General features: G+C 50.6%; 1 protein-coding gene across 1 annotated transcript in view; it reads left to right on the forward strand.

Annotated features, from left to right (window-relative positions):
- The first annotated feature begins 457 nt into the window (after positions 1–457).
- Positions 458–24,495, forward strand: part of MAPKAPK2 (MAPK activated protein kinase 2) — a 47,906-nt gene continuing 23,868 nt past the window's right edge. The window contains exon 1 of the mRNA XM_057728858.1: positions 458–1,116. Within this exon, the coding sequence (XP_057584841.1) occupies positions 799–1,116 (318 nt within the window). The 5' untranslated portion in view covers positions 458–798. The remainder of the gene's footprint in view (positions 1,117–24,495) is intronic.

Genomic DNA, 24,495 nt, shown 5'->3' on the forward strand with positions numbered 1-24,495 from the left:
AGAGGAAAGTGTTCAAGTCAAGAAAATATTCCATATTTGCCTCACCCTATCCCGCGGATGAATGGTCCCTGTAATTCCAATTCACCCAGGAGGTCTCATCTGGCTCATACTTACTAGTCATCCGTCGCCTTCAAAATACACCCCCAGCTGCTGCTGTCTGAAACAGCCAGACAATTGGAGAAAAGTGGATTTTCTATCTGATTATGCAGCTGCTTTCATACGCCTCCCCTTTCCCTTTGCGTGGCCCTGATTAATTAAGAACTGGGATTTCTCGGTCCCCACTCCCCATCCCCAGCCTCAGTGCCCAGCTTTGGCCCTCCACCCTGCCTGGATGCCTCGCGTCCTCCCCTTTAAGGCCAGCCCCTCCCCCACGCCCACGCCTCCCCGGCTCCGCCCCGCCTCCCCAAGCCCTGCCCCCTCCGACCCTCCCCTTTAAGGACCGGCCCCGGACGCAGACGAGGCTGTGACGCGGCCGCCGGCCCCTGGGCTGGGTACTTTGTCGCGCGGCCGCTTTCCCCCCGGCCGGGCCCCCGCCGTCCCGCGTTCCAACAAGCGCCTGGCCCCCGGGGGGAGGGTGGGAGGCAGGGAGGGAGCAGGGCCGGTGGGCGCCAGCGGCGCGCAGCGGGACCCACGGAGCCCCGCCACCCGCCGAGCCTGGAGCCGGGCCGGGGCGGGGAAGCCGGCTCCAGCCGGGAGCAAACTTCGCAGCCGGGCGGGGGGTGGCGGGGACCCCGTCCGGAGCCGGAGGAGGGGCCGGCCGCGGGCCCTCCCGCCGCTGCTCCCGCGCCTCCGGTCACCATGCTGTCCAACTCCGGCGCTGTCCCCCAGCCCGCCGCCGCCGCCGCCGCCGCACCATGCTGTCCGACGCCGGCGATGTTCCCCAACCCGCCGCCGCCGCCGCAGCCCCCCGCCCCGGCCCAGCCTCACCCTCCGACCCAGCCGCCGCCGCAGCCCCCGCAGCAGTTCCCCCAGTTCCACGTCAAGTCGAGCCTACAGATCAAGAAGAACGCCATCATCGACGACTACAAGGTCACCACCCAGGTCCTGGGACTGGGCATCAACGGGAAAGTTTTGCAGATCTTCAACAAGAGGACCCAGGAGAAATTCGCCCTAAAAGTAGGTTTGGGGGCCGGGAGAGGGGAGGACAGGCGGAGGGGGACTCCCGGGCACGACCCCCGCCGCCCCCGGCACTCCGCGGCGGCCGACGCGCGCGGTGGCTCAGCGTGGTCGCGCCGACGCTTTCCTCGCACGGGCGTCGGGGCCGCGGAGGAGCGGCCGCGGCGGGGCTGCCGGTCCCGCGCGCGCGAGGGGTGCCAAGTGCGCGGCGGGGGGCGGGCGGCCGCGGGCAGGTCGGGTCCCGGCGGACCACACCGCCGAGACCGAGTTTCCGGTCACCTCCGGCTGTGAGTGGCGGGGACTCTTGAGGACTCTGCCATTTTGGGTTTGAGCGGGATCCAGCCGGGTGGCAACGGTTGGCTTCGGGACCACTTCTGCTAATTTCCCCCCAGTCTCAAGGAAGTGATCTTCGGGGCTTGTGGTTCCCCATCCTCTCCTCCCTCCCTCCTTTCTTTCTTTCTTTCTTTCTGCGGGCACAAAAGGCCCATTACTCATTGAGCTGGTTGGTCGGTTGGTTTGGAGAAGTCGGATCTCGGAGGTTTATTTAGCCTCGCTCCTTATTTGGGAGGCGGAATGTGTGATTTCACTTCCCTGGGCCTTGCGAGTGCGGCTGTGCCGCCTTGGGGCGCGCCGGCCGGGGAGGTGCAAGGCTGGAGATTCCGCCGGGACACCGCCCCCCGTCCCCCCCAGCGCCCCGGGCGTGGGGGAGGGTTTGTTTTGATCCGAGAGCAGGCCCCCTCCTACCTTCAGTGCCTGTGAGGCTCCAGATGGGAGGCCAGCAGGCTCCAGCGCGGTGTCTGCTGTTTCCATAGCTCCATTGATCATTGTAAACCGGGTCTGTAAACCATGGCTTGGCTCCGTGCTGATTCCTCAAATCGGAGATGGCCACTTGAGTCCTGGACATGGGCGATTGGTGGACAGTAGGAGGGAGCGTTTTCCTTAAGCTGGGGAAAACCAATCTCTTCCCCCCGCCCTCCCCCACCCTTTATTTTCTTTTTAAAGGGGGTCTGGTAGGGCGGAGAATGGGGATTTCGGTGAGAATATCTACTTCGGAAGTTAAACAGAATGGACTTGGAGGTCTGATGAGTCCCCAGCGCAGTGTGAGCCAGTGTTCAGGGTCACTGAAAAGATTTTCCCCTAAGAGGGGTTTCAGATCAAGCCACATCTCTAAAGGTGACAAATAACGCCTATTTCCCCTGGGGTGTCTTAATGATTGGAGGAGGAGAAAAGTACTTCCTGTGTTATATTTTCCTCTCAACCCCTATGGCTAGCTGAGTTTCAGGTATTCATAGAGAACTCAGATATGTGTTTTGGGTGGAAGTGTTGGAATATATAATTAGATATGATAAAACCCTGGTACTTGGGGGTTGTAGAAGGCAAGCATGTTCAGTTTACAGATTTTAAGGCCTCAAATTATTTTCTTGCTGCTTTCATCTTCCCTTTCCGGGGAGAACTTCAGGTAGCCTCAAAACTGTCATATTTCTTTATGACAATTTTTTTTACTATAAGCTATGTTTTACTAAAACTATGACAGGTTTTTACTATAAGCTGTTGCTGAGGGCTTTCAGTTGTTTAGTGTTGATTTTTGGAGAAGGAGTATATCAATATCCTGAACGCTTTAATATTTGCGCCTTAGACTGTTCTTTCCATACTCATAACTGGGTACAGGGGGGGAGAGTGGTTGTTTGACCGTAGCTCTGACCTTGGGGAGTGGAGTTGAGTGAATACTATTTGACCACAGTTAACCTGTAACGTTGAGGAAGTGACAGACATTCTTTCTAGGAGAGTTTTCTATCCCCTCTGAGACGCCATCTGCCTTCACCCATCAGCAGTTTGGGGACACTGGCTGCTCATTTTCTTGGATAGCTGGAATATGGTTTAAAGACTTCAGAACAAACGCTCTCAACTTCTGGTCCTTATTCTATTTAATGGACACACAAAACCACCCTCTAAAATGCTTTTGGGTGGCACTTCAGATTTCTATTATAATTAATAGGAGAGAGATTTGGATCTTTTCCTCCTCTGAATAGTTTTGAAAGGAGACTTCCAGCCGTGTTTTAAATAACACTCATAGTTTGTCCTTCTTGGATTAGAAGTGGGTGAAGATTGAAGTCAGAGTGTTTTGACAGGCAGCATGCTCCTAGATCGTACAAACTGACTCAACTGTTAAATTGTAGATTTCCCACACATCTTTGTGTAAAAACTTAATAATAGAGGAAGAAAGAAGGGATGAGGTATTCAGAGACTGACAGTGTCAACAGTGCTTCCATATCCAAATACTGCCTAAGACATAATTACAGCTGCGAGGGGAATCTGGTTTAAAGAATTCTGTTCCAGAGACACGCACCAAAGAGATTTCTAGATCTTGATTAACTTAACCATAGGTGCTGAGTAGTGAAATGATTTTCAAAACCAGGAGTGTTTTGATTATTAAGCAAGGGAGGAAGATGTGGTGGGGCAGGAGGGATTGCCCCATCGGAAAGGTGCCTGAAGAAAAAGGGAGGAGACCTCTGCTCTACACAGGGTGTTAGGCCATTCCTGGGGATGTGGGGCAAAGAGCTGTAGGGCAGCAGCAGGGCCTCTCATGGGGTTCTGATATCTGCTATCTCACAGTCCTGAGAGTTGATGAGAGGTGGCGGCTGCCTTGATGCCCTGCTCTCGTCTGTAGTCTGGTGACCTCTTAGTCCTATTAAATGTAATCAGTGCTTTAAAAAAATAGTCCCACCTGCCCTGCTGTTTCTCTGCCTCCACCTGAGAGAGCTAACATTTAAATGCTTTTTGGTGGGTGCTATGACCTCGCCTCACCATCTCTCCTGGCTGCTTTTGCTAAGATCTGAGTCATACTCATACTTCTGTCAGAGTTGGAAGGGACTTGAGAGGTCATCTCATAACCCCCTTACTTTGCATATGAGAAAACCAAGGCTCAGAGCAAAGGCTTGCTTGAGGTAATGCAGCCATTACACTTGTGAGAACTAGGATTAGAACCCAGGACATCCGACTGCTTCCTGCTTGGTAACTGCACTGGCATCAGCAGGCTTGACCCTGGGACTGGCTGCTACTTAGAGTCCCTCAAGCCTGAGGAGCTACTCTCACCGTAGGCCCTCCTGGACTGTTGGCCAGGGGGTGCTGGGTGGGGACTTATTACCTTCCCAGCAGTGATCCCAAGAGTTGGAGGGGCAGCTTATAAACCAACTCAGCAGCTCCTTGAATTTTGAATCTGTGGTAACAAACTTTTTTTTTTTTTTTAAATCACCACCTCCCTTTTTAGGAAGTGTTTGCTAGAAATCTTATTTACTATTATTATTTTTTGTGTAAGAACATGAGAATTCTAATCACTGTTTGGTAGGGATGCCTAGCCTCAACCCACTTGTGCAGTAATTGGTCCTATTCCCTGTGGGGTTCCTCAGCTGCTTCCTGCTTCATTGTGTCATGGTGATTCTTAGGTATTAGCTGAACAAATTTAATTAAAGCCAGCGCCGTTGTCCCTCTCTGCTGTGTGACTCTGCTTCGGTGAAGCATGTTATTGCTTTACAAAATATAGAATGTTGTCATAACTTATCTCTGTTTGTCTTTCCGTTGTGTGGATTAGAGGAAACAAAGTCCTTTCCTTCTCCTTTCCTTTCTTCAGCGATCCTCCCTCCCCAGGTGACTTTGTGTCACTGCCATGTGGCTTCCTTGGTGCTCTGAAGGGGAGCTGATCAGAACCTCTCATGGTTGGTCTGGACACTGTTAGAGGGAGAGCCCCGGCTCCCACATCCCCACAGTGCAGGCAGTATCCTCTCCAGCATGCCTTGTGCTGTGTACCTGTCAGGGAGCAAGAGAGAGTGGCTGGGTGAGGGGCAGTGTCCCAAATTGGGGTTTGCTGGGTGGAATCACAAGGTGAAGAAAGTTTTATGAACCAATCAGCCTCTTTTATCTCCACTGTCGTTACAGTAGTTAACAATTCCCTGAGCTTCCTACCGTATGCTTTGTTGTATGCAGGATACAGACATTGAAAGTGGCCTTAAAAGTTTGGAGGTCAAGAAGCTTATTTGGAGAACGTGAAATTAACAAACTTAGTCTAGGGTTATACTGTCCAGTATGGTAGCCAATGCCCATGCATAGCTATTTAAATTAAAATTAGTTAAAATTGATTAAATTAAGCTAAGTTAAACTTAAAAATCAGTTGCTAGCCACATGTCCAGTGTTCAGTAGCTACATGTGGTTAATGGCTACTGAATTGAACAGTGGAGAAGAACATTTCGACCTTGTAGAAAGTTCTACTGGACTTTGCTGGTCCAAGGGTTAAATTGTGTGGTTGGGAATAGAAGAACTTTGAAGAGGAAATCTGTGAGGACCAAAGGAGCTGAGGATGGCTTGTTGCTCCATCTCTGAGGAAGGAGCACATCTACAGAAGGTGATGGTGGGGAGCTGAGGGGAGGGCAGATCAGGTTGGTGAGGAGCAACTGGGGCTGGTGGCTCAGAATCGAGCCTAACTGATCTTTGTCTTAAAAGCAGGTTTTAAAGTGTTTGAGGTGCATGAAGTAAACTAACAGGATGTTATAAAGAAAGGTTACAAATCTCTGAGGTTGGTGCTTGTGGTTTTTTGAGGGAAGGTCTAGCTTCTGAGTTCAGAGACCCTGTTCCTCGCTTTGGGCCCTGCCCTGGCCGCTGTCTGTTGCAGCAGAGCTCTTGGCATCCACTGAGGCAGGATCAAAGCCGGGGCGGCTCGTGATTCTTTTTCACTTATGAATTCTGGGCTTTGATAGAGCTTGAAAATAATCCCCAGCTAAGATGTGGGATCAGTGGCGGACAGAAGGGGGAAGAAAAGCGGCCCTAGGCCTCAGGACCAAATATTGATGGGTGTCTGGGAAGTGAGGGGCTCCTTTTTAGAGGATGAAGGTATTGGTATTTATGATTAGGATGTTTTGACTGCTTGGAATCTGAGGAGTTGTGTCATCATCAGTTGATGGTTTTATTTAAGAAGCAGGTTCAGGGGATTCAGGGAGAGGCCTGGAGGAGCCAAGCTTCAGGACTGCTGGAGGCAAACTTAATCCCTGGGTACATCCTGGGAATGGGGGAGGCGCCCCACCGCACCGGCTGCAGAGTCCAGGGGTGTGTGGTATCTATGCCGGAAGGAATGTCCTCCGTGGCGGGGAAGGACAAGGCATCAGCATCTGCATCTGAGTCCTTTCCTGATTCCCAAGTGGCCCTCCTGTGCTCTGAGGCAGGGCTCTCCCTGGTAGTTCGGTGTCTGTGGCACAGAATTCATACTTTCCTGCCTCCCTCTCCTCTGCTTCAGGCCTTCCCAAGGATCTTGTGGGGTCTCTTTTTTCCCCTCCTCCTTGTGCTGCACCTTTCCAGTTGCTGCAGTGTCCTGGGCAGAAGTGGGTGGGTAGGGCAGAGCTGTTCTTTGTGTTTGAAGGGGCTGCAGTTGCTCTTGATAATGATGTAAGGCTCAGTGGTAAAGGGACCCACAGCTCAGGTCCTTAGCGCTCACAACACTTTCTGTTCATCTTTCTTGACCCTGTCCATCTCACTGAGGAAGAGGCAGGGCCAGTCCAGAAAGATTCAGTGGTACATCCAAGGTCTTACCTGGTGTCAGCATCAAAGCCATGTCTTGGGACCTGGTTCCCTGGGACCTCCTCTTAGTCTGGGTTCCTTTGGTGTTTGGGTTGCTAGAGATAGGAGTATGGGGATTGTGGGCCTGGCAGTGCAAAACTCACCTCCACTAGCTGGTCATGAGGATCTTTCTACATCAGTCACCTTAAAAACGGGGACGTTGGGAAAGAGATGGGGCCATGCCACTGAGCAGCTTGATGTACACCAGAATCAGATTTTGTACCTTCTCTAGTCTTTAGGGAAATACTGATATTTTGTGTTTTAAGACAGGTATGGATATAAATATCTAGGAATGAACACGTTACCATGGGTTATGTGCTAGATTAGAAAGGAAGAAAGAGAGAAAGAAAGAAAGATAAATCTAGTCTTGGTGCCCTGCTAAACTAGTTGTATGACTTTGAAGAGGTCAGTTAAACTTTCTAGGCCTCAGTGTACACATCAGAGTGTCAGGCAACCAGTGGCTCCTGGGACACGGCAGTGTGGGATAGTGGGGGGCGGTGCTGGAGGCAGGAGGCAGGAGAGCTTCCTGACTTGCTCCACGTCTGACCACCAGCAGTATCTGGGCCAGCGTGGATGCCCTTTTGATAGGCTTACTGCTGGGTGGCAGGGCAGCTCCTGTCCAGTTAATTAATAACCATCCCTCACCAGCTGCTCCTTCTCTTGTGTGAAGACTTGGTGAGTGTTCCAGTACGTGCCTCCACAGAGAGGATGGGCTGTGTAACTCAGTGGGGTGTGAATCCTCTCCTTCCTTGAAATAAGAAGAATCTTAGCGTTGTGGTGGCTCAGGGTAGAGATGGGAACTCTTGCTTTTCCCCATCTGTAACTCCTTCCCATTTGAAGTTGTGGGGCCAAACACGGCTGCTGTGGTTGGCTGTGCAGGCTGTGGTTGGCTGGCTGAGGGAGGAGGAGGGCTCCAATCCAGCCTACTTGTTCACTTGTCAGGCTTTGCCTTGGTGTGTGGCTGGGTCCATCCAAGTGGGTGCCTTCTTCTAATTCACTTGGAGTTATAGTATGGGTTTGGGGCTGTTCTGAGGTGAGAGTTGGGGACTGATTCCCAGAGCTGATGGCAAAGTTAGGATGTACATCCAGGTACCACTTCTTACCCATAGGACTGGGTACTAAGGGATATAAGGAGACTGAGGAAGCAAGAGGAGAGGGAGATGCCTGGTGATGTCTGTTTTCTTTTCTCTTCTTCCTGCCCGTTCAGGGCTAACGCAGTGGTTTCAGCCCTGGAGCTTCGGACAAAGTTCCTGAGTGCCAGGCCAGAAGATTTGGCTGGAGGAAGAAGAGACTCAGTGGAAGCGGGGGTAGGGTGCTCAGCCTCTGGCAGTGTAGAGTTCTTGGGGGTCTTTATTCTCTGATCCAGTAAACACCTTAATGTGCCATCTGGCAGGTAGTTAGAGGCTGGGATGTGGCTCCAAGGTCAACCTTTATCTGTAGCTGTTGTTCCCTTCTAAGACCAGCCAAGCTGTGTGTTTATTCCGCCAGGAACCTGAGCTGTCCAGAAGGGTCATATGAAAGGGCATCTTCCTCTTGAGGAATGTTTCCAGGCATCTCCATGGCCAGTGTCCATCCAGGACTCCTCCTGGGAGGTGAGGAGTGGTGACCAAAGGCAGACACCTTTTCTGTCTCAGAGAAGATGAGGGGAACATCTCTGGTTGACGTATCTCTGGGATGGTTGTTTTGAACCTAAAGCAAAGGTGAAATCTCTCTAGTCCCAGGAAGGTGGACCTGGGAGGAGACCTCTTGACGCCCCTGCCAGCTCCTCCACCTTCGCGCTCTTGGGCTCCTTACCCTCCCGGCCCCTCCCCAGCAGGTGGTTGAGTTGATTACTTTGCTGCCCTTTTGATCCTTCATATTGTTACGAGGTTCCCAGCCCACTCTGGACATTTGTAACCTGGCCTCCCGCCCAGGGCCCAGAACGGTCACACAGCCCCTCTGTCTCAACAGCTAAGAGTAAGCCTGCCACTGCTGCAGTCTCGCCTCACAGCCAGGCCCTGACGCCTGTCCCAGGTCTTCCTGCCGCACTGCTGAGCTGTTGCTCACGCGCACGCGCACGCGCACCCCACTCCCCATTTGCCCCCTTCTCTTCCAGCCTGAGCTTGGTGGGTGGTTTGTGGCCAACTGGCTTTCCTGAGTGCTTGGAGTGAGCTGTGGCTGCAGCGTCTCCAGGTGGCGAGATCTATGTACGGAGGCTCCGTGGAGCTCGGGGAAGGGTGAATTAGCCAGGGAGGAGGGTGAGCGGGTTCGGCACGCTTAGACTGTCTGTGTGCCTGCATCCAGCTCTGGCCTCCTCCAGACTCCACCCACGCGTGGGCCTGGCTGGCAGGAGGAGTGTGGGGAGGAGTAGGAGAGCCCAGTGTGGCTGTCCCAGGCGCTTACCCCGACTGCCCTGTGACCGAGCGTGCTACCTGCCCCAGGACTCCTGCCCTGTTGCTAGGCTGTACTCTCCACCTCCGCAGTGTGGGGCTTCAGGTTACCACATTCAAAAGTGTGACCTCATCTCGTTGGCTTCCAAGAATAACTGGGCCCTGGCTCTCAGGGCCTCTTTCATGAGTCAGGCTGTGGCCCCTCTGGCCCTCCCAGCTCAGCCACCTGCAGGATGTCACAGAGCGCATGGGTCTCTTCTACCTCCTGACTGTGGGGGGCAGGGGTGTTGGTGATTTGTGTCCCTTGAGGTCCAGTGAGGTGGCCTCTTCTCCTACTGCCCGTGGACCCTGGGGCACTATAGAACAAGGTGAGGAAACAGGCTCAGGTAGCTGAGATACCTACTTATCTGATAGATACTGGGTAGTATTTCCTTTCGTTGACTTTGACAGTCTCTTCTTTCTGATTTTTCTAATCCTCGGACAGGTGTTTGTACTAATCCTGCTGGATAGGAGGGTTCTGTGTTTTCCGGTATGAGGGTTTATTTGGGAGAAGGGGTGCATGGGAGAGAGCCAGGTAGAACTTGGGGGACCCTCTGCTTTCAGCTAGAGTTACATACCGAGACCATCTCTCCATGACTGCCTACTCCTGTCTTTCCCCCTCGGGCCTCATTTCCTCTGCAGGGAGAGATTTATCTGCCAAGGCCCATTGGCCTCCGGAGGGGAGGAGTTGGGTGTAAATTGCTAAGAGTTTATTTTTAACTGTGACAGGAGTCCCTGTCCTTGGAGTAGCCATGCCCTCCCTCTTCTCTCCCTATCCTGGGCCTCCTTGCCTGGCTTCTGAAATTCTTAGAGGAAGGCTAGGAAGGATTTTAAAGGCAGGCTTCACAGGAGCCTTAGGTGAGGGAAGCCTTTCTAAGTGAAGAATCTGCAGATTGCTTGTCATGCCTGATTTCTGCAAGGTTCAAAGGGTTGGGGGGTGGGGCGGGAGGAAGAGGGGGAGCCCTGGGCACTTGAAGCCACGTGTGTGGAACTTAGAGCATCCTAGGAATGCAGGTGAACTGGTGACCAGTGTGCCCTGGAGCTTGCTGCAGTCTGACTGCTCCGCTGTGCTGGCCGGGGGAGCAAGGTCATCTTGTGCTTTTCGTTGTGCTTCTCTCCTTACAGGCACCCAGATCTGAGGAAGGCTGGAGGCCACAGGGCAGAATGAGCATGTAGAATAATCTGCTTTGTAAACTCTCATTTACAGAAATGTCATTTTTTCTCTTCCCCTTGACTGCCAGGCTCCCCAGCACCATATCCCGTCCACTGGAGCCCGTGTGGGATTCTCAGGGACTTCCTCGCCTCTGTGTCCCCTCCTGCTGGCGGCACTCCAGTCACCTGTGCTCTTAGGGAGAAGCAAGGGCTAGGAGTGCCCTTTCGCCTGTGCCTCAACTTCCCTGCTTTCATGGACTCTTTTGGTTACCTTGCTTTAGATTTTTTAGAAGAACATAAAATTGAGTTGGAGGTGTAATTAGAGAAGGAGGGACCAGAGGGTGGAGGTGGGGGTGGGCTGGGCGTGCAGACACCTGGCTGCCCCGAGAACCTCGGCGGTGGAATGAAGGTCTTACCCCCTCAGTTCCTTGGAGAGCGTGGGAGTTAGTTTGCCCAAAGCCCAGCTCTGATCATGTAGCTTCCCAGCTTAAACCCTTCCATGGGTTCCCTTTGGATGCAGAGTTCAGGAGATTTCCAAATCCTTCTCAGATCTGATCCCAATCTGTTTTTTTCTGAATGTATCCTGTGCTTCAGCTTAAGTGGCTTATATATGCTGTTTCCTTATGGGACTCTGCTTTCCAACCCCGACAGCTTCGCCCAGGGTCTGTATCCCATTCGTCCTGTGTCGTCTTTGCCACCCCCCGCATCCCCACCCCTGTCTGTGTCTGCCTCTTCTACCCTGTACACACGCTGCTCCTTCCTTTGTGAAGCCTTCAGGCTGGAAGGAGGTCTCCCCCATCCCTCCCTGTCACACTTGCCAGGACACTCTTACCTTTCCTTTCATGTTTTAAATGTATTTCTCCATATGCAAAGTTGAGATATTGGATTGTAAGTTCCTTGAAGACCCACATCTCCGTTATTTTTGTGTCCTCATGTATCTGTGTAGTGACTGTATGCTGTCATTAAAAAAAATTCAGAGTGCTTTGGCATTGCGCGTTACACCTGCTGCCTCACAAAGCTGTGCTAACTGAGTAACGGTGGATGCTGCCTGCATAAGTGTAAGGTACTAGCAGTGATCCTCAGGGTTGAGGCAGGTGGCTGGGTGAGGGGCAGTCCTGGCCTGGGCTCTCTGAGAATGAGCCAGGGCTATAGGGAGGGTCCCCTTAAGGGTCTCTCCCTGCTTTTCCTCCTGTCTGCTAAAAAGCCCTTCTCAGGATAGCCTCCTGGGCTTTCTTCTCTTTACACGCTCGGATCTGCTGACTCAAGCTGGCACCTTATGTTTCTGCTAAGGGAGTTCTCATTCTTGTAAGGGCCCTGACCACAGTTTCCCACTGATGCCTCTCCTCTTCCTCCCTGTTCCAGAGCCCCTCCTTTTCCTGCTGTGCTGTGGAGATGACCCTTTTGCCCCTTGGAGAACTTTAACTGAGGGAGGGACAGATAGGGAGCTTGCCAGGTCTCCTACAGTTCTTGGCATCTTCGAGTCAGCCCCAGACACAGCAGAGACACACGGATGCAGTCCAAGGTGATCTCTCTGTCTGCTGGCCTTGCTCCGGTGTGTTTCAAGAGGACCAGCATTGAACACCATGTTGCTGGGACTGAGGTTGGAGATTTGAACCTCATGGGACCAGTTAATTCCATGGAGGGGAAACAGAATCGGACTGGCATCTGAGAGACCTACCTGGCTCTGTGGTCCTCAGCAAATTCTTGAACCTGTCTGAGCCCCACTCAGTTTCTTCCTTTGTAAATCGAAGGGCTCTCCTGTGTTGAAGGGCTTTCTTCATTACTGTTGTTGCAGCCTCAGTGCTGGGAAAACAACCTGATGCTGGGAAAGAGGTGGTCAGCCCAGGTTCCAGGGATCCTGGGATCGGGAACCGTCCTCTTTGTCCTCACTTTCTGCAGGCCAGTGTTCTTTCACCCTTCTCTGGGTGTAGTATTTTTATTCATTCAGCCATTCAACTGGTGTTTATAAACATGAATTCTTCTCTGTGCCTGCCTCCTGTCTTCCCTGCTGACTGGCCATCAGGAGGTCCAGATGGCAGGATTAGCCGAGAAGCGCAACTAGTCAGGGTCATCCCCTTGTGTTTAGACCCCTTTAATACCTCTGCTGTATGAGATGAGAGGGATTTAGAACAGTGAGGGTTGATTCTTCCTAGCAGCTTAGACTAGACCCCTGCCTTTCTAAGTGGGATTTGCCATGGGGTGCCTTCTAGCCCTCTGAGATCCAAAGCAACTCACTACTCAAGAAAATTAATTAGCAGTGCCAAGAATGACTTTTGCCACCTCCCTAAGGATAGATCAGAACAGAGGAATGACTTTGATACATACGACAATCTTCTGTCCTCTGTCTCCTTCAGATCACTGTTGACAGCTGAGCAACACGGTGAAGGTCTCCCCGTTCGATGATGAGTCTTTATTGAGCAGATATTAGATATCAGGCATTGTATTCGGTGTTTCACTTACACTCTTGTTAATCCTTAAAATAATACTGCAAAGTAAAAGTCCCCATTTTACAGAAGAGGAAACGTGTTCAGTTTCATTCACTCATTAGCAATTATTTATTGAGCACCTACTAAATGATAAGTATTTTTTCAATCTCTGGGGATACATCAGTGTACCAGACAGACCCAAAAAAAAAAAAAAAAAATCCTGCCTGCAAGGAGCTTGCATTCTAGCAGGGGGAGACAGACGAAATATAATCGGATAAATGATACAGCTTGTCAAATGGTTGATCGGTATAAAGGAGGGTAGGAGACCCTGGAACGCTAGGAATGCGTGTGTGGTGTTGAAATTTCAAGTAGGGGCTCAGGGAAGCCTTCACGGCAAAGGTGACATTTGAGTGAGCCCTGGAAATATTTGGGGGGTGGGGCAGGCAGAAGGACTACACGTGCAAAGCCCTGAGGCTATTAATGATGGGTGTGTCTAGATCTAAAACCTGGCTCCCTATAGCTTGCAGTTCTCTCTCTCTCAATAGTTCTTCCATGACGCCACTATAATTCAGTACTTAGTTGATTCAGCTTTTTATTTTATCATCAAATATTTATGGAATGCTTATTTTGTGCAGATTGCTACAGTGATAAGATGAGAGCCTTGCCTTTGGGAACTTACAGTTTAGAGGATTGAACACCTTTGTGTATAAAAGGAATGAAAATAGACTGACCCCCCCAAACCTGGACTGTGTGCCTTCACACGTCCTCCCTTTTGACCCCCTCTGACAGAGGCAGTACCTCTCTGACGGAGGTAGGCCAGGTGGTCTGATTCCAGGTTTTACACATAAGAGTTTCAGGGAGCTGGTGGTGGGAAAGTGGTGGAATCAGAGGGCCACAAAGGATACAGAGACTCAGGGTGGGCTCCTTGAGGCTGGAGGGGTCAGGAGTGTGGTTGCTTTTTGACTTGTGTGGACTCACATCTGTGACGTGCCCAGAGGCCGGTGCAGACAGAAGTTTAGCCAAAGGGAAGGGTCGTGGGAGGGACTCCCCTGGGGCTCCCGTCTTCTGTTTGCTGGTGGGGGAAGAGCTCGGATGTCCCCAGGAATGTTTCTGGTAATGGGAAATGCTCGGGGTTACTCTGACTGGCTGTTGCGTGGAGCCAGAGAAGAAGGGGGTGATGAGAAAGACCCCCGGGCTGCAGCTGTGGCTGAGGCTCTTGTCCTCCTCTGGGCCCTCTTAGGGCTGCTCTCTTTAACTCTGAGGAGTTGCATACTTTCTGTGTTGAGCCTCCCAGGTGGACCAGTGGGCAGGTACACGTAGGGTGCTCGCTGCACTCCAGCTCTCGCCATCTTTGCCTCCTGCCTCTGGGGAGCTGGGCGCTGGGTGCTGGGCGAGTGGAAGTCAGGGCCTCGGGATGGAGCCGACCGTTAGTGCAGATGGGAAAGTGAAGCAATGGGTCAGGTCTGTTTTTTCCTGAGCATGTGCTGTGACAAAGGAAGTTGCAACATTTTTTTTTCTTTCTTTCTTTTTATAGCGCAAGAAGGGGGAAAAAGTCTTCCAGTAAACCTCAGAAAAAGATGTAGTCTTTGATGGATGGCTATTCTCCCCTCCCCCACAGTGCTTTTTTAGTCTGTAGTCTTTCCCCCATCCTTCCTCCCCCATCCATCCCTGCCAGTGTCCCTCTTCTCTGAGGGACTGTGTCTCTACAGCAGGCTAAGTACCTCTCCCAAGAGGAGGCAGTCAGTAACTTGGCCTGAGGGAGCCTTGAGAAAGCATCGTGTCCGTGTCCGTTGTCCTCTCCACATAGTGAGAGCTGTTTAAATGTGACAGGTGGTTCCAGATACCCACCTGGCCTCTCTCGCTGTGGTTTTGGTCTGTATTCATTTGGTGTCCCAGAAGGTTGAGGCGGTACTTGTTTCTTGGCTCAGATAAAACCACCCCCTTTGATAGATACAGAGTGTGTGTCCAGGCAGATGTTGGGGAAAGGGGCTCGAAAGGTGGGAGCAGGAACCAAGGCTGAAGGACCACACATGTGAAGCTGGAGTCCTCGGTCAGGTTTGAATTTGGCCTTTGTACTGTACCTGGGCAGGAATCCAGATGTGTTTTTTAGTGTGCAGATGATATATTTTCCTGATGAAAACTTCTGAGGTCTGGAAAAGTAGTGGAACATTTTTTTTTGGCGAGATTTATTTCTTCTCCCTTGGATTTCTATACCTCAGAACAGCCAAAAAGTTCCATTACAAACCGGCTTTGCGACTCCAGCTTTAGACAGCTAGGGGATGTTCTAGGTCATCCTTGAGAATGAGGTCTGCTTGCTCTGGGGAAGCTGGGTGGCTGCACCAGCCAGTAGGCCCCACCGTCTGGGATGGGGTGATGCTGCTGGCACTGCTGGTGTTAATTGCTTTCTTGGGCAGAGAAGGGCAAAGCCCTGAGGGGTGAAGATTTTTGTTCAGGCTCCTTGTTCTCAGTACCTGTAGTCCGCATGGTACAGCTGATACAGAGCCTTTCCTTTCCTGCTGTTTTCTTTGAATTTAATCTCCCTGTCATCAGGTGGGTACTTTCAGGCTGGAGATGAACTCCAGGAGGTGGTGCTGGAGGGAGCAGAGTCACAGTTCACTTTGCTTGTGTGCACCTCAGGGTGAATACATAAACCCTCTCTCCCGCCTAGCTGCGCTGGCTGGTCCAGTAGCCACTAGCCACATGTGACTATTTAAATTTAAATAATTAAAGTTAAAAATTAGTTCCTCCATAGCACCAGCCACATTTCAAGTGCTCAAGAGTTGTACAGAGCTAGTGGCTACCGTGTTGGGGCGCGCAGATAGAGAACATTCCGTCATTGCAGGATGTTCTCTCAGATGACCCCAGACTTCCGAGGTCATCGTTGTACACACTGTGAAGAGCTAGTGGAGCTGGCGGGAGATCTGTGTAAGAGCGTGAGGGCAGAGGCTTTGGGGCCCAGGCAAGAGGGTGAAAAGAAGGTGATCATTTAGAAAGGGACCTGAAATAGTAATTTGTCGGTCTTATTTAGGGCTGCACCCCAGCAGATGGTCGTGTAGCCCAGTGGCTCCCAACCAAGTCAATTGTCAGAGTCACCTGAGGGTAATATTTGAAAATACAGGTTCCCAGGCCCCACTCTTTGTATCGTATTGAGTCCAAGACTACGGAGGTGATGTTCAGAAATGTGTGTTTTTGTCTGTGATAATTATCGGTGTTTGGCCACCTACTGAGTCTAGTCTTAAATTTCTCCAGTGATGGGGGACTTATCCCTTTTCAAGAAAACCTTACTCTTAAAAATTTTTTTCCTGGTTTTAAAGTTTTATGTTTATTGACTCAAAATTTGGTTCCCTGAAGTTGTATCATCCTTGGTGCTAGTGGTGTATCCCAGAGCCTCACGAATGCTTCAGTCCCGTCTTCGTCACTCGGCCTTCTGCAAATACTTGCGCAGGGCTGTGGGCACTCCTCTGCCACCCCAGCGTCGTGGCAGGGTTTCAGAGTACTCAACCTGCCAAGGGCCCTAGAGAGATGCAGGGACGTGACCTCATTCCCAGGATCCTTCCCTTCGTCAGGCCTTGCTGCGGGATTGAGGAAAGGTCTGCATTTCAGTGGACCTTGACAGTGGAGAGTCCCAAGGGTCATCCAGCTGGTATGGGCCGTGTGTACCTCCCCCCTCTCTACATCCTGCTCCAGAGGAAGGAGTCCCTGTTTCTCTGCATGGTTAACGCTTGCTTTTTGAGGCCACTGATCTGGTTTCCTTTAGAGGCATTGAGAGGCTCAGCCATCTGTACCCAGGCAGGTGTGACCACAAACATTACTTCTGTTTAGAGACCTTCAGTGGCCTTCCCTTGCCTCCAGTGTGTTGCTTGAACTCCTAAATACGGTGTTCAGACAAACTGGCTTTGACCTTTCTTTCTTCCCCCACCCCCACCCCCAGCATACTCACACGTGCATACACACACACACATGCACTCACGTGTGCATACACACACATACGCACGCACACACACGCACACACACTCCCTCTCTCTCTCTCACCCTTCCAGGAGAGGACTCATCCCACTCTGCAGTGCATTCTTCTGCTTTCAGCTCTTCTTTTGCACCTTTCACTTGTTCGTCCTTTTATTCCTGGTAGAATTGTGTTTCTCCTTCGAGGCTTAGATTTTACCTGCCCCCCCGACCCCCAATTCCAAGCAGAATAACTTTCTGCCCTATACTAGCTCTGTGACTGCTCTGAATTTAAAGTATGGCCCCTCCCATGTCTTGCCGTGCTGGACTCTGAGCCCCTTGAGGACAAGAGTGTGTCTCATTCATTGGGTGTCCCCCAGTGCAAGCGCAGTGCCAGGCACTTAGCTGAGCTGCTCCACACTCACAGCAACGGGTTACCTTCCTGCCTGTTTGTCTTCTTTTGGATTCTGATGAGACTGCCACAGGGGGGCTAGAGCCCCTTTCCCAGCCCCAGCATTTTTACCCCCAGTGGCCTCAGGCCTCATCAGCTTTGATGAAAAAAGTACTGTTTCGCAGCTGATAATTAACAGGCAGAGCGGAGCCTTGGCTGCCTCAGAGACAAAACTGGTATTTAAACAATAAAGTTTTTAAAATCAAGAATTAAAGTGTCAGCTTCAGAAGCAGCTACATCCAAACACAAGCCCGCCCAGTTAGAGAAGAGAAGTGGAATAATGGGGCCAAGGAATTCTTTGTAGCCTTGGGGAGTCCCGGGGGAGGCGGCCTGGCAGGAGCAAGAAAGGGGCTTTTCTGTTTGTCCTCTCAGGGGTGGGGTCTGGGAATGCTTGGGGAGATGGGGAGGGTGCTTCACTAGAAAGAGCTGTCAGTGTTCCCTTGCACTCCCAGCTTCTGTAGATGGAACTAATTGGCTAGGTGGGCCAGAGGAGAACTTTGGAAAAACAGGGTAGGAATAAACTCAGGACTTTTTCCTAAGGTGATAAAACATGCACTTCTGTATTTGGTGATAGACTGTTCAGTATTACCTCATGGCATCTCACCTTGTTTTCTTCTGATGCTACTAGTGTTGGGAGGGGAGAGCTGACATAGGGCTTCCTCCCTTCTGAGGTCAGAGCCAGAGCGTGAGGAGTTCCCCAACCTCTTGGTGGTGCCCAGATCCTAACCACAGTCTCCATCTCTGCTGAAGGTGTTCTAAGAAACACGCATGCCAGGAACAGCCCGTGGCTTCAGAACAAGGGCAGAAGCTTTAAGAGGCTTGCTGTTTGAGGGGTGGGGGCTGCAGAGTGCCTTCAGCTTGTCATCAGGGGGCACCTGCCTCCATGCTGAGCTGCAGAGATCAGTGGGAGACGCCCTTGCAGAGTCTGCTTTGTTGTGAAGGAAACAGAAAGCCCACACCAAGAAACCAGAGAGGCTCCTGAAGGGGCTTTTCTACGAGTTCACCCCAGCGTACACAGCCTCTATTTTTCCATCCCAAAGGAAGGGTCTGTCTGACAGTTTTTTTAGGGGGGGACTACTTCCAGATCCAAAACGTAATCTGAGATACATAGTTTGCATATAAAAATACTGGACTTTCTGGGGGATGTTGACGGTTTATGTCATGTCTGAGTGTTTGTCACTGCCATGATGGGAGGAAGGTTGGGTGAGAACCCTTGCTGGTCAAGCTTGGTTAGCCCACCATTCCTTTTAGGTTTCTCTGTTGGAATTGGTGATATTCGTGGCTGAGCTCACCCAGACCATGTGTGATAGCTACAGTGGTGGCTTCTCACTGACCGCAGGTGTGTACATTGAGTGCAGTCACCCAGTTACCATTATGGCCAAGTGCAAAACAGTTGTGGAAGTCTAGGGGGAGACTTCGTAAGGGAGTAAAACCAGCTGGCTCATCTGGAGTTGAACCCTTGTCCTTGGTGACGTAAGCACAGATGAGTCACAGCCAAGGTTGGCTTGAGTATGTGCAGAGGTTCAGTCTTTTGAATGAAGTTCTAATAGTCCTTGCAGAAGCTTAATCACCGGTTGAACTGAATTGTGAAGATACCCCAGCGTGTGTGTCTCATGAATCTGTTCGTTCATCTGTTCACTGGAAGCTTATTGAGGGGGACACACGTAAGCAAAATATTTCTTATGTATTCCAAACAGTAGAAGAGCTACATACCGGGGACTGGGTGAGCATGGAAGAAAGAGCCACCCATTTCTCCAAACACCAGACAGTCTTGGAATGTGTTGGTGGAACGCCATTCCTGAGATGCTCTGTGATCAAGTGAATCTGGGAAACTTTCTGCAGTTCACATTAACATTCTGAAGGCTCTGAGAAGTTCTGTAGTAAAAGAATCCATTTGACTTTGTATAATCTGGTGCTTCTGACATGTAGGGCCCCCTTTTTACCTATCACTTATTAGCATCCTACAGAATACTATTTGAGAAATGGCAGTACAGTCTCCCTGCTCTGGGAGAACTGTCCAGTGATTCAGAGAAAAATTCACCTGACTATATGTTAACACAGGTTTGAAAGGCTTAAAAAATTGTGTGTGTGCATGCTGGGGGTGTGGCAGAGAAGGGCCCCTGGCAGGTGGCTTCCATTGAAGTTGGCCTGTCTGCATTCCTGCTGGCTTTGTGCTTCTGGAGAAGGCTTTTGTCCCGGCTTGAACATACTGAATAGCAGTTACATCTGTCATGCCTGGGAAGCGGCAGTGTGCAGCGCTGGGGGGAGCAAGCAGTGGGCAGACACCCCTGCCTGAGGCCCAGGCTGCTGAGAGCTCCTTGCCGCCGCCGCCGGAGAAGGGAGGGCCTGGTGATCCGGAGGCAGCTGCTTGTTGGGCCTGGAAGTGCAGGGGCGCAGGAGTTAGCTCCCTTACTTCTGCGCGTCCGCCTGGTCTCATGGGGGTGGACTTGGACCCTTGAGGTGGTAGTGTGGGAGAAGCAGGTGGGCTGGATGTTTCCTTCCCTCCCCACCAGCCAAAGGCATCTGGAAGGTGGACCAGGGTGGAAAGGCACTTGGCTCTTCATCGCCTGGGGGAACTGAGGTGAAGGCATTTCGGTTTAAATTTAAGGAAGAGTTCAGAATCGGGAAGTGGATTTACTAAAGTGTGTGGAGTTTTAAAATTCAAGCGTCCCGGCTAGAATTGTTTTCATACCACTGGTGACGGGAGGTGGATGTGAAGATTGGTCCCCCGGATGGCCAGCTCCCAAGAAAGGCCTGGGTGGCCTCACTAGGTTCCTCACTTGGAACAAACCCAGGCCCAGGGAGTTCCCAAGCCCGCTGCAGGCCTCTGCGCCCTCCCGGTGCAACTTTGCCAGGAGGTCATGGTTGTTTACAAGGAAATTAACCACTGAGGAAAAAAGGGAATGTTGATGGGACTCTGTCCCTCTTCCTGGAGATTATGCACTTCCAGTGCAGGTAGAGCTCAGTGTCATGAAGACAGGCCCAGGACTTCCCATCTGTTTGTCTGTGTGCAGGTATTTCCACTTTTATGTTTATTTGGGGAGGTCGGTGGTCTGTCCTCAGGAACTAGGGTGAGCCGTCCCTCACCTCCCAGCCTCTCTGGCCATCTCCCTGCTTTTCCTCAGCCATAGCCACAGCGGCCTGGCCTCACTCAGATGGGGGCGGAGCAAACTCAGTCCCTCTGGGTGTTGCCTGTGTGAATGGAGAAAGGGCAGATGCTGCCCTCAGTTCTCCCTGAACAGGAAGTCTGGGTGGGCCGGGCCTCGGTCTGGGAAGCAGGAGTATTAGCTGCCGCCGCCAACTGGGGTTGTGTTTGCAGACTTCCAGGCTCCGGCGTCCCCAGAGGGACCAGTAGCTCTGACTCCTGCGGACTGGTGGCCCCCAGGGAGGGAGCCCTTGCCAGGAACCCCTGAGCTTACTCAAGGTGGGTGTTGGGTAAGGGTAGAGGAGGCCTGGACAGGAGGAGAGGAGAAGGGATGACGCCTCCCTCCCACATCAGCTGGGATGCATCACCGCTGCTGGGAAGGCATTCAGGCCACTTCTAGGCAAATTGGTCATTATGGAAATTCTTTCTTACCCCAGGGTGGAGCTCTTCTTGTTTAGAAGAACGTTCAGATGTGTTCTTTCCTGGCCCTGGCGAGGAGGGACTAAGCTGCTGGCCTGCTGCCCCCTCCAGGCTAGAAGGCCGGGCAGTGGCTGAGCCCACGTCCTGCCGGCACTCCGCCTTGTTCTCCCTGCACCTGCTCTTCGGTCTTCACCTGCTTCTGCCTTGTGCGCCGTAGGCATGGGTGGGGGAGGGGTGGCACTGTGTGCCTGGTGTTCCTCTTCCCCACACGGCCTAGCCTTGTTGGGTCTCCATTTCCTGTCATGGCCCTCCTCGCAGCTGGGGCACATCTGGACCTAGACAGGGTGTCCTGTTGTCTTGCCTAATGAGGATTGCAGGTTTCCCCTGGGTGACTGGCCACAGTTGTTCCAGGGCAGGAGTGGGATCTCCCCCACCCTCAGGCACTCCAGACTCCCATAAGAGTCTTGACCTCTAAGCAGCCTGCCCCCCACCCCTCCCCCCAGGGAGAGTGGCAGGAAGGAAGTCCTGCCAGAAGTTGTTTTTTGGTTTGTGAGGTAACAGTTTTTGGTTTGAGAAGCACATAACGTATCCCCCTCCCCTTTAAGATCTGAGGCCAGAAGCACTAGATTCTCTGGTTTCCAGGGAAACCAGAATGGATAAGGCAGAGAAGGAAGGGCCTGGTTATAGGTGCTGAAATCTGAAAGGGATTCCCGGGGTTTCCTGTGCTTTTCCAGAGAATGTGCATGGTCTTCTCAGGGCCATGGGTTGTACCCCTCACTCTGTCAGCAGCCAGCTGTGGAACCTTGGCAAATGTCCTAAACTCTCTGCACCCTAGTTGCCACGTGCCTGAAGTGAGGATCTCGTTGGCTGCACGTGGATTGTGATTTTAAAGGGCTATAGGATATATACAAATTAAACCCATTTTCAGGTTATATTACTTATCTAGAAAGAGAGGATCATGTCAAAGAATTTAGCATCAGAAGAAAGCTTCCACCTCAGGAAGGCTGGGCTTCTCCTACATTCCACAGAGGAGGAGACAGAGTGCTGGTGACTTATGCAGGTTCTCAGCAAGGTAACTGTAGAGTTGGGACTAGAACCAGGCTGGTTAGCTTTCTGGCATCTCCTTTTACTTGGCCAACTCCAGGACATTTGTCCTCAGGTGGAGAGCCATAGAGTAGGTAAATCATAGCACAGAGAAACTGACGGTCTTGTACGCAGTCAGGTTTACATGGTCTATGCCATTGTGGGCGGGGGAGCAGGGATCGTCAAGTAGATGATCTTCAGGTTATTGAAACTGGACTTCAGAGTATCAGTGATCGGGCTTCCCAGGTGGCGCAGTGGTTAAGAACCTGCCTGTCAATACAGAATATCAGTGATTTTTTTTTTTTTCTCCAGCAAATGTATCTCCTTCCTGCTCTTGGGTTTCCATAATGTTCTGTGTCCCAGAAACCTGCTGTGTGTTGGGGGGCAGGGTGCTCCTGTTCATTGGTTCAACGTTTGCTGTGGATAATCTACAAAGTACAGACAGAGCTAGTTGTACCCAGTTCCTTTTTTTTGAGGACATATTGATCTGATAGCAGTCTCCTTGGTGTAGGAAACTTGCCTGTAGGAAACTGGCTGGGCTCGCTACAGCTATAATTGCATCTCTGCCTTCTTTGGCTCCTGTCTAGAAACACAAATGCGGTGAATAGTTGACTGTCAGAGCTGGTCCCTTCACTGTCCAGGGGAAAGTACTAAAGGCCAGAGAGGGGCAGGACCAGAGTCAGATAGTGATGGAGCTGGTCCCATGGGAACAAGAACTTACAGCAGCAAAGGTCTGAGCACTAACCTCACATATGCTCCATCTTGACTAAGATTGCCTGTCGCCGGGTCAGCTGTGCCTTTTGCAATTCTGCCCTTGAGAGGCCCCTGTGTTGACTGACTCTTCTTCCCCTTGCTGCTCCCATGACCTCTCGGCCACCTCTTCTTTCCCTTGTGCTTCCTACTGGCTCTTACTTCCTCCACACCCCAACCCCCTTTTATTATGAAACACTTTAATAGGCATTGAATTTGAAAGAATTGTACAGTGAACACTCATATACCCAACGACCTAGATTCTACCATTAACATTTTACTCTACTTGCTTTCTCATGTCTTTCTCCATCTTTCCATCTCTCTATCCATTTATCAGCCTATCTTATTTTGGGAATGCATTTTATACTAAGTGGCAGACATCAGTACCCTTCGCCCTTAAACGTAGCATCCATAAACATTAATTAGAGTTCAATATTTGTTCATGCATTTAAGTAATTTTTTTGCTGGTAAAATTTATATAGCAGTGAAATGCTTAGATTTTAAGTGTATCATTTGATGAGTTTTGGTAAATGCTTTCATCCATGCAACCCAAACCTCTGTCAAAAATTTTTATTACCCTGGTAAGTTCCCTCATGCTTCTTCCCGGGCAATTACAGTTCTGGTGTTTTTTTTCACTAGAGATTAGTTTTCCCTGTTCTGGAATGTCATGTAAATGGAATAATTATGATGAGCTCAGTTATGTAGAGTTCATCCACCTGGTTACCTGTATTGGTGGCTGGCTCCTTTTTACATGGAGTAGTTTTCTGTCGTGTAGATGTGATGAGGCTTGCTGACCCATTCTCCTGTGAAGCATTTCCAACTTTTGGCTGTGATGAATAAAGTTCCTATGACTATTCTTGCTCAAGTCTTTTTGTGGACATAAATTTTCATTTCTCTTGGGTCCATACCTAGGAGTGGTATTGCTGGATCAAAGGAGGCTGTTACTTCTTGTTCCTGAAATAACACCCTGTATTCTGCACCCATGATTGTGAATATTAGCAAGTGCCTTATTGCTCACCTAGATTATTCTTTCACTCAATGTAGGAATCCCCTGAGAGCCCACCCGAGGGCCTCTGCTGGAGTGTTTCCAGGGATAGCGAGCTTACTACCTTACAGGCCCGTACTATTGGGGGACAGTTCCTTGTAATTTCTGCCTTGGGGAAACTATTGGGGAGCCACATAGGACAAGGCTAATAATTTAGCCTTCCTCTCTGTGACAGCCCTACAGAATTTGGGGACTGTTATCACATCCAGTCCCTCAACTGCTCCTTCGAGGTTTCTCTTCTTCAGGATAATTGTTGCAGTTTATTGACCCATTTCTCCTGTGACTTGCTTCTCAGACCTTTTACCTACTGGTCATCATTCTTTGGAACTTTAATACCTTTTTTTTTTTTTTTGGATTTTTAACATTTTATTGATTGTTTGCCGTTTCATAGTTTCCTCGTTTAAGGCTGGTTGGAATCCCATTCACCTTGGCTATGCAGATCAGAGTGTAAGCTGCCACCTCCCAGAGACCTGGAGTGTCAGTTTAGGTGTTAGTTATGTTTTCCTATCCGCCTATAAACTCCTGTTTGGGAGAGCCTGGGCGTTTTTGTTTTTTTTTTCCTATTTAACTCACTCTTTTTTTTTTTTTTTTTTTTTTACAATAAACTGCATATATTTAGAATGTACAATTTGGTATCTCCCAATCTCCCAATTCATTCCCCCCCAACCCTCCCCGCTTTCCCCACTTGGTGTCCATATGTTTGTTCTCTACATCTGTGTCTATTTCTGCCTTGCAAACTGGTTGATCTGTACCATTTTTCTATAGTCCGCATATATGTGTTAATATATGATATTTATTTTTCTCTTTCTGACTCATTTCACTCTGTATGACAGTCTCTAGGTCCATCCACATCTCTACAAATGTCCCAGTTTCATTGCTTTTTATAACTGAGTAATATTCCATTGTATGTATGTACCACATCTTTTTTATCCATTCATCTGTTGATAGACATTTAG

Source organism: Hippopotamus amphibius, chromosome 3 (genome assembly GCF_030028045.1).
Source record: "Hippopotamus amphibius kiboko isolate mHipAmp2 chromosome 3, mHipAmp2.hap2, whole genome shotgun sequence".
Lineage (NCBI taxonomy): Eukaryota > Metazoa > Chordata > Mammalia > Artiodactyla > Hippopotamidae > Hippopotamus > Hippopotamus amphibius.